At 37.8% G+C, this 14648-nt stretch overlaps 3 protein-coding genes across 3 annotated transcripts; 1 reads left to right on the top strand and 2 right to left on the bottom strand.

Moving 5' to 3' along the window:
• Positions 1–129: 129 nt before the first annotated feature.
• Positions 130–3123, top strand: LOC124344451 (intraflagellar transport protein 81 homolog). Its single transcript, XM_046797995.1, has 10 exons — positions 130–315; positions 408–541; positions 620–800; positions 883–1038; positions 1109–1468; positions 1538–1723; positions 1784–2177; positions 2246–2361; positions 2437–2732; positions 2808–3123. The coding sequence occupies exons 1-10, from the start codon at positions 205–207 to the stop codon at positions 2902–2904; spliced, it is 2031 nt and encodes a 676-aa protein (XP_046653951.1). The 5' UTR covers positions 130–204; the 3' UTR covers positions 2905–3123.
• Positions 3124–3543: 420 nt separating this feature from the next.
• On the bottom strand, positions 3544–4548 carry LOC124343766. Its single transcript, XM_046797242.1, has 2 exons — positions 4169–4548; positions 3544–4081 (listed from the first exon to the last, which is right to left on the bottom strand). Exons 1-2 carry the CDS (start codon positions 4546–4548, stop codon positions 3733–3735), a joined length of 729 nt encoding a protein of 242 aa, XP_046653198.1. The 3' UTR covers positions 3544–3732.
• Positions 4549–9831: 5283 nt separating this feature from the next.
• Positions 9832–14529, bottom strand: LOC124343828 (protein timeless-like). Its single transcript, XM_046797320.1, has 12 exons — positions 14403–14529; positions 13831–13925; positions 13702–13769; positions 13213–13399; positions 12966–13139; positions 12650–12793; positions 12515–12590; positions 11668–12440; positions 11532–11575; positions 10690–10880; positions 10230–10631; positions 9832–10171 (listed from the first exon to the last, which is right to left on the bottom strand). The coding sequence occupies exons 1-12, from the start codon at positions 14500–14502 to the stop codon at positions 9927–9929; spliced, it is 2499 nt and encodes an 832-aa protein (XP_046653276.1). The 5' UTR covers positions 14503–14529; the 3' UTR covers positions 9832–9926.
• Between the last annotated feature and the right edge of the window lie 119 nt (positions 14530–14648).

The raw sequence follows: 14648 nt of genomic DNA, 5'->3' as shown, positions 1-14648 counted from the left end.
TTGCTGCAAAGTCCACAATAAAATTTAATTTGAAATTAGTAGTCGGAAATTGTTTTGTTTACTTTTGTGTGTCAATATTTTGGACTTTTTTACGTTGCCATGGTTACGCAACAATAAAAACAAACAGGACACGTCAAACACGTCGTTGCAAATCACACGTACATTTCTTCTTCTCAGTGATTTCAATCAAAAAGGCTTTGTAGAATGACGCAGCAGCTAGTCAAATTCATTGTGAACGAACTAAACCAACCACCTTTCAATTTAAATCTAACTAACATCACTTTCAACGCCCTTCACCCTCCTCAGCTATTACAGGTAAAATTCGTAACTTCAGACCACTCAAGTAAAATTGAAAATATAATCTAAATCTCTTTAAAAAAAACAAAATTCGTGCGGAAATTCAACAGCTATTAAGCGATGTCTTGTGCGAAATTGAATCGAAAACTCGGGTCGATATCAATGACGAGCCAGTCGATGCGTTGGCTTTGCGTTTACTGACCTCGTTACAAATTTTCAAATTTAAACCTGAAACGGAAGATCCGTAAGTTTATTTTGGGAGTCTACAAACGGGAATCACTTCGTCATAATACACATTTTTTTTTTTTTTCTGTATTCAAAGAAATGAATTCCGTGAAGGTTTGATCGCTGGTAGACCGGAAACCATCAATCCGATACTTAACTGGCTACTTCAGCGTAGGGAGGACCTGAAGAAAAGAGCTTACTTGTCACGCTACTTGGTCAAGATTGATATCGCGCCTGAAATGCGGTCAGACAGTGATGTTATTGATCTTTATGAACAGGTAAGTCTGAGTAATTATTGGAAATTCTATTGGAAAATAAAACAAAATTTAAAATAATCTATACTACACTGGTTGATTACAGTACGAATTCCTGATTGAAGAGTTTAAACAGCGACACAAACAATTCGACACAAGCCAAGCTGTAAATGACACTGTATCCGATCTAAGAAAAGATCTCCAATCGATGGAAGATGACAGAGAAGTTTTGATCCGTCGAATTGAACGCACACAACGCAAAGTGAGCATGTTTTTCCAGTAACGGGTTTACGTTATTATTCCTTATCTTAACTTATTTCACGTACTACAAGGTGGAGGGTGTGGCGAATTATAACCAACTGCTTTCCATGGCGAAAAAGCTGCGAGCCGAGAAAGAGAAGAGCCGCGAGTTTCAAACGCAGAAAGACGATCAAAAGAGTTACCTCAGCCATTTGGAAGCTCGTCGTCAACGTCTAACTCACCAACTGATGGACATGCGTCAAAGTAAAGTCAACGCAAGTGGGCAGAGTTTGATACAGCGTGCTGAAGACGCCATTCGAGTCAATCAATACATGATCAACGAAAAGCTAACTAAGGAAACCCAGCAAATAACAGCTAGTATAGCTTTGATGGAAAAAGTCTTAGCGGCGCCCAATCCAACTCCAGCGGATCTTCAAATTGTCGTCCAGAAGGTGAAAACAGTTAAAAAGTGAATGCCTTTGCGGCTAGTTTTATTTGAATATTTTCTTGTCGTTATCTAGAGCGATGAACTTAGGAGTCAAATTGCTCAGCTAACGGAGAAAAGAGCCTTGCAGAACGATCCGATAGAAGACGGTATGGCACTTTACAGACAACAGTCACTTATCATGTCCCGGAAAAAAGAAGCCTGCGCTGAGAGATTAAATCACGTCATTCAGGAAATGACGGCACTGGAGGCCCAACTTCAGGTTTAAATTGAAAAACACGATTTTAAAAAATCCAAGATAATCAATGACACTATCATTTAGGCCAAAAAACAACAATTGGGTGAAAATTCCGACGCATTACTAACTGGTGAACAATTCAAGGCTTATGTTAGCGATTTGCGTGTTAAAAGTAACGTGTACAAACAGCGACGAGCCGAGTTGAACGACCTGAAAGCCGAATACGGCATTCTGAGCCGGACGCTGGAAATTCTCAGGGCTCAGGAAGGAGCACTGAGCGACAGTCTCGACCGTATCGAAACGCAACAAGGTGTCAGAGGATTCCGCGAAACGAGGGATCTTCTCGAGCGAATTTCGGATGAGAAGGCCAACACAGACGAAGAGAAAGGCCGTACTCTAGAAGAAATGTCTAACCTCGTCCGCCTTCTGAATTCTAAGATCAACGACAAGAAGGTCGCTCTCGCCCCGCTTCTCCGAGGTCTATCCTTTGCGTTCAAAATCAATTCAAATGGTACTAATCAAAACTCAATATTTTTTCAAAAACAGAATTACGACCTCTAAGACAAACTTACCAAGAAACATTGCCCGAATACGAAGCTAAGAAAAAAGAATATGACGCACAGGTTCAGCTAATAGAGGATACCATCTCGTCGATAGTAAACGTAAACCGTTTGATTTTGGTCCGGTTGGCATGTCATGTTAGACTCGGTAAGTCAATGAAATATTTGTAACGACAGGTGAAAAGCGGATTGGAGAATGAGATCGTCACGCTAGAAGAACGATGCCGTCAGCTGGAAGCTAACCTAACGAAAAATGAAAAATACCTACAGAGGGCCACCGACGAGATGAAACTGTACGTTAGCGGCGTTCAACAGCAACAGACTGAACGCGGGAAATCCGTTCGGGATCAACTTCAGCATAAAATTGCGGAACAGGAGAAGCTCAACGCTCAACTGCGTCAAGATCAGAAACAGCTTAGAGATAACCTTCCGCACATGGAGCAGCAGATCAAATACTGGGAGAAAATAGAAAAGTATAAATTAAGTTTGTTTTCCTTTCTTATATTTTAGTTAAAGTCATAATTAAAATGGTTGACTTTGACTTCTAGGGTATTCCGAGTCAAAATGCTTTGCATGGAGAAAAATAAATTACAGGAAGGAACAGTCCGGCGTGAACGGGGAAGAGAAACGTTGGTTCTACAATGATGAACACAAAGTTGAAGCAATAGCACTTAAATTACATGAATGTCTTGTAACAAATATCTTACATATAATTAGACCGTTATCTCAAATAGCAGCATTTCCATGTGCTTTGTTGTTTATCTTACTATCTGAGTCAATAAACTTTGAGTCTCAGAATAATTTACAAAGTCAAGCATCGTTCTTACTGATATTCAATAATTAATTCTTTGCTTACATGGGTTATGTTATACTTACTGGATATGTACTATACGCGCTAGTGGTAGGATGAGCTTTTTAAGAAAGACGAATACGGGAAGATCAACTAGGCACTTTATTTCACACGCGAGTTGAATTTACATAAATCACACAAACCGGCTCGTAGTAAAGTTGTTCACACCGAGAGATTTTTCTTCTGTCACGAACGGTCGTCTGCTACTGCTACAGCCTGATGTCTGTGCTGCCCCCTTTTGCGGGCGAGTTTGCAACAGGATATTTAAATTTCTATTACTTCATGCCTGCTAAAAGGCATTGGATTTGTAATTCAAAAATTGCGGATTTGAAGTCAGCCATGAATTTGGGATATTGTGTTTCTTTATTGAATATCTATAAAACTAAAAATGGTCAATAACGATACATCAACAAAAACATGCTAGGTAGATCATTTCATGATATGACTGGTTAATTATATCTTACACAAATGTGGGTGATTTTTTCACACCAGCCAGATGCACATTCCAATAAAATAACGGATTTCAAAAGTTTATGCACTACAGTATAATAATAAATAAATGGTAAAAGCAGTTGTTTATCAAATTTGAGCAGAACATTCATATAAATGTTCTTTTTACGTAACTATCGATAATAGTTCGAATGCGATTTCCTTTCGCGACACAATGAAAAGGGAAAGGGCGACGGAGTGCACCGTTGAACGAAGACGGTATTGACAACAGTTGATGTCTGGGTAACGGTGATGGTTCGTTGAAAAATTATTGTGTTGATTGGTAGCGGTACCTTAGTTTCGACAAACTGCGAGAGAAGAGAAAAAAACCAGCGACTGATACCACGAAAGAAGAAGATTGGTAATCCATTCAGTCGCTGATTTTCTTCGCTATCACGAACAGATGAAGCGACTGCGGTTGATGGGTCATTCAATCGGGATTCGTCAAACGTCGTACTCTCCGGAGCTGCGGTTGTCTCAACTCTGCCAAAATGTCAAATTACAGTGAATCAGTCTGGAGCATCTAATCTGGACAATTCATACATTTTTAAGGGTCAAAAATTTCCTTACCTAAGAACTGGTGAATACTTAAGGTCGAAGGCATCGTCAAAGTCTCCGTGGAAGCTCAGGACGATGGGTTCTTCAACCCAGGCTCCTCTTCGTCGTAGACAAGGCCCGGTGACGTTGACCAGCTTAGCGCATACAACGCTCGTCGTTTCGATTTTGGTAACAACTGTTGAACTTGACTTTTTTACGGTTGGGAAGAGCTTAAGTGGACCTTTGGTATAAATGCTCGATGGGAGTAGGAAATGTTTGTTGTTCTGACGTGAGGCTACAGAACTTGGAGATTCGGACGTGTTAGTTTCTGGGGTAACAAACGTTAAAAACAGCGATAGCAATAACAAACCACTAAAAAGCATCTGAGTTCGATTATAAGCTAGCCTTTTCATCTTTGCTTTGTACGAGCGAAATAAAGTGTTGCCTTGAAAGGGTGGCAAAAGACTGCTATACCTTTAGTGTCTTTCATCGTCGATGAAACCATTTCCATCGAATATCTCTTTTTCATGCGTTTAAGGTATTCAAAGATTGACACGACCAATCGGACATCTCGTGCTTCTTAAGAATTTCCAGGCAAAACAGCTGGTGGGACTTGACTTTTATTGGGTTGTGCTGCTGCTCTACGGGGTTCGATTATCCTTACTGCATTTCCGTGTTGACGTAAGATATAGCCGTACGAATTTTGCGAAATAACATGTAGTGGGCGTGGCGTATGATTTTTTACTTAATATTCGGTGTTGAATCAATAAATGTTTAGAAAGATGCGATTGTTTTGCTCGTTTTGTACCCAAGAACTTACGTGATACATGCAATATTACGTTGTCATCCAAATTACAAAATAAAAATTTTGATTGCCTAATTTTTAAAGAAAATTCTTAAAGAAAATATTTAACATTTAAGTAAAATTCTAACAAATTTGGAAAAAGGGTAAAATAACTATGATGCAATTACGGCCAGCAGGGAACACACCTTGCCATTCTGATAGTGAGCGTTACTAAAATTAACACAAAGTGCTCATGAAATTATTTAAATTTAAATTTTCTTTTTGAAATATGTGTGAAAAAAATTCTGAATTTAACTAAATAAATAATTATGAAATTGAAGATTTCAAAATATTAAATATTCATAAAAACATTGCGCACTGAATACTTGCTCGTCAAGTCGACAGCCTAGAACCTTTAAAGAGGCAACGTGAAACCTCAATAGGGCATATTGTTGAGCACAATCAACTAAAAACTTCAGAAACCAAAATGTTTACTTCAGTCGTTGAATTCACTGTCGGAACAATCTTTCTATGTGGCAGTGCTTGGCTATTGGAACTCCTTAGTTCTACTCGCAAACGTCTCAGACAGGAAGACAAAGGAAAAGTCAACATTCCTGAAACCGGAGAACAGTGTGGACAGGGAGACGTAAATTTCGAATTAACCTGCTCAAAAGCGCATTTTGACCAACAAATATCTGCTTTGGAGGATGCGGTAAACGTCGCTAAAACGGAAACCGACGAAAAGTCCAGACTTTTGAATGAAGCACAAAACGAGTTAACCATTTTGAAAGCTCAATGTAATGAAGAAAAATCCGCGGTGATGGAAGCAGACAAAAAGATTCTGGAATTGGAACGAGAATTGAACTCATGCAAAGAAAATATCAACACTTTGACGGAAGAGTCTCGCAATCAAAAGGAACTGCTATTGAAATTAACCGATGAGAAAAATGAAGTGACACAGTCTGCAGCCACTGCCCGACAACAAGCTGAAGCTCTTGCCACTGAACAATCTGCAGCACTGACTGAAGCTCTGGGAACATTGAAACAAGCTGTCAGACATGCGAAAGAGGAAGCACCATCTGATTCGTCAAAAACGGAAGAAAAAGAAGATCCAGTTGGAATTAATGAAACTTTAGAGGAATGGTTTGTCAAACATGGAGTGTTAACTAGAGTACCTCCAAAGACTTGGATCCAATTACTGGAGCACTCTGGGTTTTTGATAGAAGAAAAGGCTTCGCATCTCCGAGAAAAAGCTGACAATCTCTTCCATGATGATCCTGAAGCAGACTACCACGCAAACAACCATAATTAAGATACATTTTGGAACAACCGTAAAAGAGAATGTTTTGATCAGAATTCCCACATAATGTCATTGATAATTTTCAAGTAATCTCCAAACTTTCAGTTCAATCTCAACTGTATTCTTTGAATTTTTGAATACAAATTTTCTAAAATAAGTTCATTATTTACCTCTGTCTTACTCCGGATTTTCAGCAAGGATATTGTAAGGAATAAAAAAATTGATGCTATATATACACACACACAGAGTGACAGCAAACCGCTATAAGCTCAAATTGTTCCTGTGTATGCAAACACCATTTGTAAGAATATAAACTTTCTAACTTATGAAATAGTACCAGAGCAGTAGTATTTTCCGGATGTGATGAAACTCAGGACGAATGGCTGGGGACGATCACACAGGTGATCTCTGTCCTTTTCAAAGGTCGGTCTGCCGAAAGTATACGGGACCGATTGGACCCGCCGTAAACGATAAAAATTACCTATAAATCATTTGAGAAAGAAGACAAGTTCAGCAGGTTCGTGCCTGACAACATAACTGTTAAATACAACTTAAAAAGTTAGAAAGCTAATTGCAACTATTTTAAAAAATATAGATCGACGTACCTATTGAGGAACTTGGCTTCTTAAACTTCGTCGGAATCGTCAACATCAAAGAATTGTTAAGCTGCTGTGTAGTTGAACATAATCTGTTCTTAAAACTTGACTAGCCAACCTCGAAGATCTTGTATTAAAATTAATTAAAAATGAGCCGTAAAATTTTACAATACAAAAAGGAAAGGCGTTTCGAGTGGTGTCCGATCTTGTTACACGCTCTTATTTTTTGCTACGAACCTGGGCTTAATTAGACCACTTTGAATTATCAAGCGAATGGTTATAGACAAATGGTATGCAATCACACGACTCTGAAAAGTCAACGTGAGACATCACATCTCAGATAAGTTATAAGGGTTATGCAGACTAGACATAGAATTCATACAGGTTATACACAAATGCTCAAGTAATTGAAGACGGTACGGAAACATTAACTTTATTATAATATTTTTAGAATAATTCTACCTGTGGCGACTCAATACGAATTTGCCCCTCGACTGGTGAATCTTGTTAGTCGAGTCGAGTATGAGGATCCCATCAATGAAACAAATTAAAGAAGCTACAAAGTTAGGAATAAAATATACACAAAAAAAGACTACTTAATCAGACTAAAGTAGTGCGCCGACTTGCGACAAGCAACCGGAACGCTTCGCTCCGCTTCGCTCCGCTTCGCTCCGCTTGCTGCGTTCATTTCCTCTCTAGACTTTAATTTCATCTTCAACGTGCAATTGAATTTCACTTCATCCGTCAGACTACTAGCCTACGAATTGAATTGCAAGGGCCGTAACTTTTAAAACATTTCAAATCTAGCTATACGCAAAGTCTATAAACCTGGCTGACGTGCAGATGAAAAACATCGATATTTTTAAATTTAAATCCATCAAAGATTGGCACAATTAAAAAGACTAAACAACCAATAAACATGTTTTTATAAATGGTGGAGCTAGCAACATCGGCGGACCGAAATACCGCTTCTTTGTGAAAAATTAAAACAACAAAACAATAAAAAAAAAACAAGCGTTTTAGCTAGAAACCAGTTTTTTCCGACAGGAAAACACCTCGCAGCGGGTGTACCCTTGATTGGATAAGAGGGGGAGGGAGGAATAACCCGGAATAACCATGAGAAATGGCTACATAGAACAACACTAGGCACTAGCGGTCGATTCGGAGAGTGAGTGATTGAAAACGTTGTGGAATGTAAAGAAAAAAACAAACAGAAAAACATGATGATGATGATGGGCCAGAAAGCGGACCAACAAAAATCCAACCTCAATGCTAAGGAAAAATCACCCTTGGTGGATGAGGTTAACGTTTAAAACGGAAAGTGAAGAAAAGTGCAGACTATTGGAAGAAGCGAAAACAGAGATGACGAACCTGAAAGCACACTTTAGTACAAAAATCTATCCTCGATCGGCTCGATATCCTCAATAAACACAAATCTGCTATGGTTGATGCGATTAATCTCACTAAAAAGGAAAACGAAGAAAAGTGCAGAGGATGAAGCACGAACGCTCCGCTTGCTGCGTTCATTTCCTCTCTAGACTTTAATTTCATCTCCAACATGCAATTGAATTTCACTTCATCCGTCAAACTACTACGAATTGAATTGCAAGGGCCGTAATTTTAAAACATTTCAAACCTAGCTGTACGCAAAGTCTATAAACCTGGCTGACATGCAGATGGAAAACACCGATAAATTTTTATTTAACCCCATAAAAAAATGGCACAAGTAAACATTTAATTATATATAAACACTAAGAAACGTGTTACTTAGAAATGGAGGAGCTAGGAACCGCTAGTCCGCTAGGAACTTCGGCAGACCTAAATACCGATTGCCCTAAGCCAGGCCTTGACGAAAAATTTGGATGAAGCACAGAACTGACTTCACCACAATAATGTCATTTATAATGTTCGAGTAATCTCCAAACTTTCTCTTCAATCTCAACTGTATAAGCTCTAATATTTGTTGTATGCAAACATCTTTTGAGAGTATAGTTATGAAATAGTATAACAGATTTGTTTTTTGGTCTTTTCTAAGATTAACGAGGAGGTGAATTAAAATTGTGAAACATAGTTTGTTTGTCTACAAATCATTCCATTTCTGTTACTTTACTTTACTGTTACTATTTCTGTTTAAATTAAAAGCAAGGAAATGTTTTCACATTGCTGAAACTACAATGGTATATACAATGATAATAATTAAGCATGAAATAGCTAAAACGAAAGTTTAAGTTTACCATGTTTTCTATCAACAGCATAACTGTTTTTAACATAAACTTTTAAGTTTTCCTGCAGGAACAACACTGGATTGATTTGGCCACAAACAACCTTGTTTAACAATTGAGATTACTGAAAAGAACATTCTGTAGCTATTTACCATTATTTTGTTTTGGCATACAACATAATTGCTTATGCTTTCCAGAGATTGTAAACATGAAACTACTTGAGCAATATACATTTAATAATTTCAAATTGTATTTTTACCTTCAGCTGAATTGCGAATGTGTTTGTACTTTGTAGTCTTATGACTTATTATACCAAAAAAATGAAACAAAAAATAAAACTTCTAACTCTTTTCTCAATTTTGAAATTATGCAAAGGCAAAGCAGACGACACTTTTCTTAGAAATCGATAGAAAAAATTAGTATCGACCTCTAAAATTCCAAACCGCTTAAAAACAAAAAAAAAAGTGTTCTCGCCCGCGCTGAACGGATCGGGATTGATTTATTAGTATGAAATTGCAGTAAAATTGTTCGTCTGAACAAGTTACACTGACTAAGCCCCCTACCGCAGTCAACACAATAGAAACAAAATTTGTCCGAAACCTCCAGATAATTACTTAATTAGACCGAAACCATGATAACCACCCCAATAAGATCATCCAGGATCAGGACCCTCTTAGAAGCCAAGAGGGAATTTACAAAAAGTGTAAGGAGACCGAAAGTGGCAAGAGGTGGGTTCCGATAGAGGCCAAGGAAGCTTTAGTAGAAATAGAAATAACGCGCTGACAATGTTTTTAATTTTTATGCGGATGGAAAATTTTATTATAGGAAATTGCTGGGACTGAATTCAACAAGAGACATATCACTGAACAGGAACCGCAATCTTCTTATGTCATTCCATGGCGGATTCTTCGTCTTCCCTCGAAGAGAACTTGTCATAAAGTCCCAACTCATTCACACCATTGGCCACATCACTAATAGCAGCGTCTTCAATGTCCGGTGTCCAGATTTCTCCAAGTTCCGCTGATTTTTCCATCCACTCCCAAACATTCAAGGGAACCTCTGGCAAAGACGCTAGTATTTCATCTTGTTTTTGATACTCCTCCGCACTTATTTGACATATCTGTTGATGGGAACCTGAAATTTATTAAATTTAAATCTGTTACAAAAAACGTTACAGCTGTATTAAACTTACCATCTGTTGAAATATCAAAGAGAGAACCAGCAACACGATTGTTAAGTTCAGACTTGCAGACGCAAGCGAGGTCGAAATCGACATTTTGTTGATCAACATTTTCGAAAACGAGAGCGACATTATAGACGGTGTCAGGCGACCACTCATGAGGGATGCAAGGATAGACGGAATCGCAAGAAGTAGGTGGAATAAGACCAATTAGAAACATAAGGGAGTAAAATAGGTCCGAATTTAGGGCAGAAGATTCTTCTTCCGTCCACGGAATTATTGGACACGGCATATTAGTTCTGAGACTAAGACTGGCAATAGGGTTGCGAAATTCTTGGCCGACATAAGTACCTAAACGTGCTGAGCAGGCAGCCAATAAAGACGATTGAATCCAAATAAGCTGTTTCTGGAATCCTGTGGAAAAATGTAAGATATTAAATAAAAGTTTTAAAAAATATCTAAGAAAAAAAACCTGAAATTTTTAGCTGATTAACAACAACCTGCGTATCGGTATGAAGTACGTTAAATGAAGGGTTATTATTGCCAGCAGGTTGTTTGGCTTTCGTCAGAGTCAAGTTCTCTTCATCAGCCAATCCATCAGTCGTTGTATTCCAGGGATAAGAGTCAATACTGTAATTGCCACTTTGATGGTTTTTCCAAAATCCCTACTAACACGGCCCATCCTCTTTATGTAAGATGTAGATAAATATGGGATGGATAGATCCAGGTCGCAATTGTGGGGCGGTAGTATAGCGTAGGTATAAATTTATTCGGATCTAGGATGGGATCAAATAAAGAATATTCATCGTAGATCCATAAGCGTATATTCATTAACATACTGATTGTACATCAAAGTAATATACTCGGGGGTATGATTTTGTTGTGATACCATTTGGTACATACACAGAATGTGCATCACAGTATAACCATATTAGGTACACAGTGGACGAAAAAGGTAAAAAATATCTCAATTTCCATTACTCCCAAACGTTTGTTCCTAAATTGTACGAACAGTTGGTCAAATGGTTAGAGAGGTGAGCTACGGAATTGAAGGTCAGTAGTTCAAGTCTCGGGGTAGACTTTTATCTTTTAATCTCTGACAGAAATCATATCCAAAGATGGATGTTATTAAAGGATACTGTGTATACACAAACCGGTATATTGCTATATTCAAGGGACATACAAATGGTACGTGCGGGGAAGGGGAAATAAGGATAAACATGAAGCATCCCATGGATATGCTGTTTGTATCTCCCTTATCCTTGGGAGTACGCTTCAGTCATATCCATGGTACATCGCTGTGTTAGTAGGGATGTCTGCAAAACACATTCTATCAGAGTGTGCCAACTGTCGCAAATCTAAAAATCAATCAATCAGGCCAGAGCTTTAACTTGAGCTTTTCTTAAGCTCAACTTCAATTATAAAAAATGTCTGTAGGTGAAAAACTTACGTCGAAACTCTCCTCCCAGATTTTGACAAATGGACGCAAAATAACAGGATGTAATAAAAGATCAATTTTTCCTAGATCATTTTTAACATGAAGCAAAATTGTAAAGATAGAGTCATTAATGAAAGGCCGATTCGTCCTAAAATCTGTTAGTGCGCTTCCATATCGAGCCAAAATTGTTTTTGTGCAAAATTGACTCAGATGCTCAGTCAAATCAAAACGTGGGCCGCAAGCGGGGAACTCATCGGCTTGCTTAAGTGTAGTCATCAGAAGGTGATTTCCTGTGATGATGTCACACAGAAGACGTCTACAATGAAACTTCGAATTGAACTGACGCAGCAGGAGCACAAACAGTTGACGGAGGTCTCTCATTGCGGGAAGATAACCACATAGTAGATAAGACCACCGTTGATATTCGTGAGTTGACCCAGGTCCACTTATGTTTACCCGTGTGCAGTCGAGACGAGAGTACACCTGAAATGCTTGTAAATATTCGTGGATGGCTCTGACACACCGATGTATCCGACGTGGATTCGCATCCATTGAACGTTGCAATGTGTTTTTGTCCAATCTTCCTATTTCACACACAGCCTCCCATGTTAGATAACACAAAATATCAATATGTAGCACGTTCTTTATGCTTTGAAAGTCGAGCTTGAGGATTGAAGCAAAACCTAAAAAATAGGCGATGAGCCAAAAAAATTGGGGCTTGTCTAATGGAAGATTTTTGTCCCTAAGTAACTGCTGATGAAGAATGCCTACAACTACGTTGTATCCTGCAGGTTATAAAAATATAGAAAATGAATATCTTTTATTTTTTAAATGATAATTGATAATTTCTTATTATTACCGTAACCTAACATAAAATCAACCACAAATTGATCCAAAAATTTGGATACGTCGTTTGGCGTACTATTTTGGCCAACCTACAAAAACATGACACTCATAAATGGATTTCGCTGAATTGTTATTAGTTATTCCTTACCTCATCAGACGAGTTGTTGCTTTCATCATAATTCTCCGAGCCTGAGGTCTCCATTCGTATTCTAAATCTGTTCCGTATGTTCTCTACCGGTCGGTCTTTAAAAATAACGGAAATAATCTGCGTGATCACTGCTGCCCAGTCTCCCTAAAATGAATTTAATAAATTGTACGTTAATTATACTGAAATTTAAGAGAGTAAATATATTTCCAGAGACAATATAAGAAACCCCACTGACGAGTGTCGGTATTCTAGATTTTTCTTCAGAGGTGAATAAATTTTTATATGAAGTGAAGTGGGTATTCAAACTATTACTCACCCTTTGTGGACAAGCCAGTAATTTTAATAGGAATCCGTCAAATTTCTGCGAAAAGAGGTTGCACACCAGTTGATCTTGTTGTGCCGCAGGTGGGCGCTCGGGAGCGTGTAATACATTTCGAAACAGTACCAATGCAAAGGTAATAAATATTGTTTCTTCGGATGATAACGCTTGCTGGAATAAAAAATAAATCAGTTATACACGATAAACCGCATTAAATCCTACAATAAGATAGAGTCGCAAATACCTTCTCCAAAAGATGCTCGAGATTATGCACAATCGCTTGAATTACACTCAAATCGAGAAAGGCTTCTTTACACTTGTACAATAACTGAGTCAATTCGTAAATGACGTTTGGCGATTTTCCGTTTGCATGGTTGATTGTCTCTTCGAAAACAAGACACTCGATGGGTGTCGATATTTCAGCAAGTAGCCTTAAAAAGGAGGAAAACAAGATATACAAATCAAAATAAAAAGGATAATTAGATATTTAACTACGCAAATTATTACGATTATTACGTAATAACAGAAAGGGCCACATATGTTTTCACCGATCTAGGCTACTTCTCGTAGAATCACAAATTACTGTCATGCGCGGTCATGCGTATATTACTGTAAAACAATGTCGGCATTAGTCACTCCCTTTTAGAATCAGTCTTGGTAATTTCTAATTTGAACCCTTACACACCAAAACATAATTTAAAGCAGTAGCTGGTAACAGCTTAAATTATATTACCTGACTGCTGACCGAAAGATCTCAGGTTCATCATTTTTAGAACTCAAAATCAAAATCGGCTTTAGATCCTGCAATAATCAATAGCCTTTATACGAAATTCTATATTGCAGTTTCAAGGTTGGTTCATACCGTATTGATAACATCCACGTAGCCAAGACCACGTCGTCGTGAATGAGTTTTTTTGTCGTCACTTTTTAACTGGACAACAAGGTCATCTAGGTAAGCTAAAAAAAATTTAAAGAAGGATTACTGTATGGTATTATAATCTAAATATTTTTCGTGAAATTAATTGTCAGATTAACTTTTAACATAAAAAATAGCAATACATTTCATCATTTCGGATTTAATTTAATTTCGGTTTTACCTTCCGCTCAATTTCAAATATCATAATTTCGATTTGCTTAATTTTCACTTGTCTCATTTTTTTAAATATTCAAAACAGAAGCAGACGGGGTCACGGGACGTTTACTCTAACTAGCTATCTTAATTTAAATAAATCTAGTCTAGATATAAAAATTTAAAACCATTAAAAAAAATCGAACCCTCCCATAAATCCAAACCGCAAAAATATGAACGCGGTTTTCTCGCCCGCGCTTGACATCCGTTCAACGGACTGGATTATTTGAGTCGAAACCACCAGTCCAACACAATAAGTCTCTTCAAATTTTTTTTGCTTAAAAATGCTTTACTCAATTACTCACATAAACAAGGGATACTGATGTAATATTGACTGTTGTAACGTATTCCCAACGGAAGGAGAACCATAGATGGGGCGCCTCCACTTGATAACATCCAATCCATCTTCAAACAGATGGAAACAACCTTCAAAGAAATGGAAACAACCTTATGAATTTTAAACTGTAGCTACTAGATATAATTATCTTACAATTGTCGACTTGCAAGCAAATGAGATGAGGAACAAGTTCTTCTCCAAGACAGATTCCTTA

This window comes from Daphnia pulicaria, chromosome 6 (assembly GCF_021234035.1).
Source record: "Daphnia pulicaria isolate SC F1-1A chromosome 6, SC_F0-13Bv2, whole genome shotgun sequence".
Taxonomy (NCBI): domain Eukaryota; kingdom Metazoa; phylum Arthropoda; class Branchiopoda; order Diplostraca; family Daphniidae; genus Daphnia; species Daphnia pulicaria.
This window is presented reverse-complemented; position numbering and strand designations above follow the sequence as displayed.

Bases quoted from the DNA above. Each gene is read 5' to 3' on its own strand.
- LOC124344451 (XM_046797995.1), top strand. From the start codon at position 205: ATGACGCAGCAGCTAGTCAAATTCATTGTGAACGAACTAAACCAACCA. The intron at 2,178-2,245 runs GTCTATCCTTTG...TTTCAAAAACAG, and splicing joins TCTCGCCCCGCTTCTCCGAG to AATTACGACCTCTAAGACAA. The intron at 2,362-2,436 runs GTAAACCGTTTG...TTGTAACGACAG, and splicing joins CCATCTCGTCGATAGTAAAC to GTGAAAAGCGGATTGGAGAA.
- LOC124343766 (XM_046797242.1), bottom strand. From the start codon at position 4,548: ATGAAAAGGCTAGCTTATAATCGAACTCAGATGCTTTTTAGTGGTTTG. The intron at 4,082-4,168 runs GTAAGGAAATTT...ACATTTTGGCAG, and splicing joins AAGTATTCACCAGTTCTTAG to AGTTGAGACAACCGCAGCTC.
- LOC124343828 (XM_046797320.1), bottom strand. From the start codon at position 14,502: ATGGATTGGATGTTATCAAGTGGAGGCGCCCCATCTATGGTTCTCCTT. The intron at 10,632-10,689 runs GTTTTTTTTCTT...ATTTTTCCACAG, and splicing joins TAATCAGCTAAAAATTTCAG to GATTCCAGAAACAGCTTATT. The intron at 10,172-10,229 runs GTAAGTTTAATA...AATAAATTTCAG, and splicing joins CTTTGATATTTCAACAGATG to GTTCCCATCAACAGATATGT.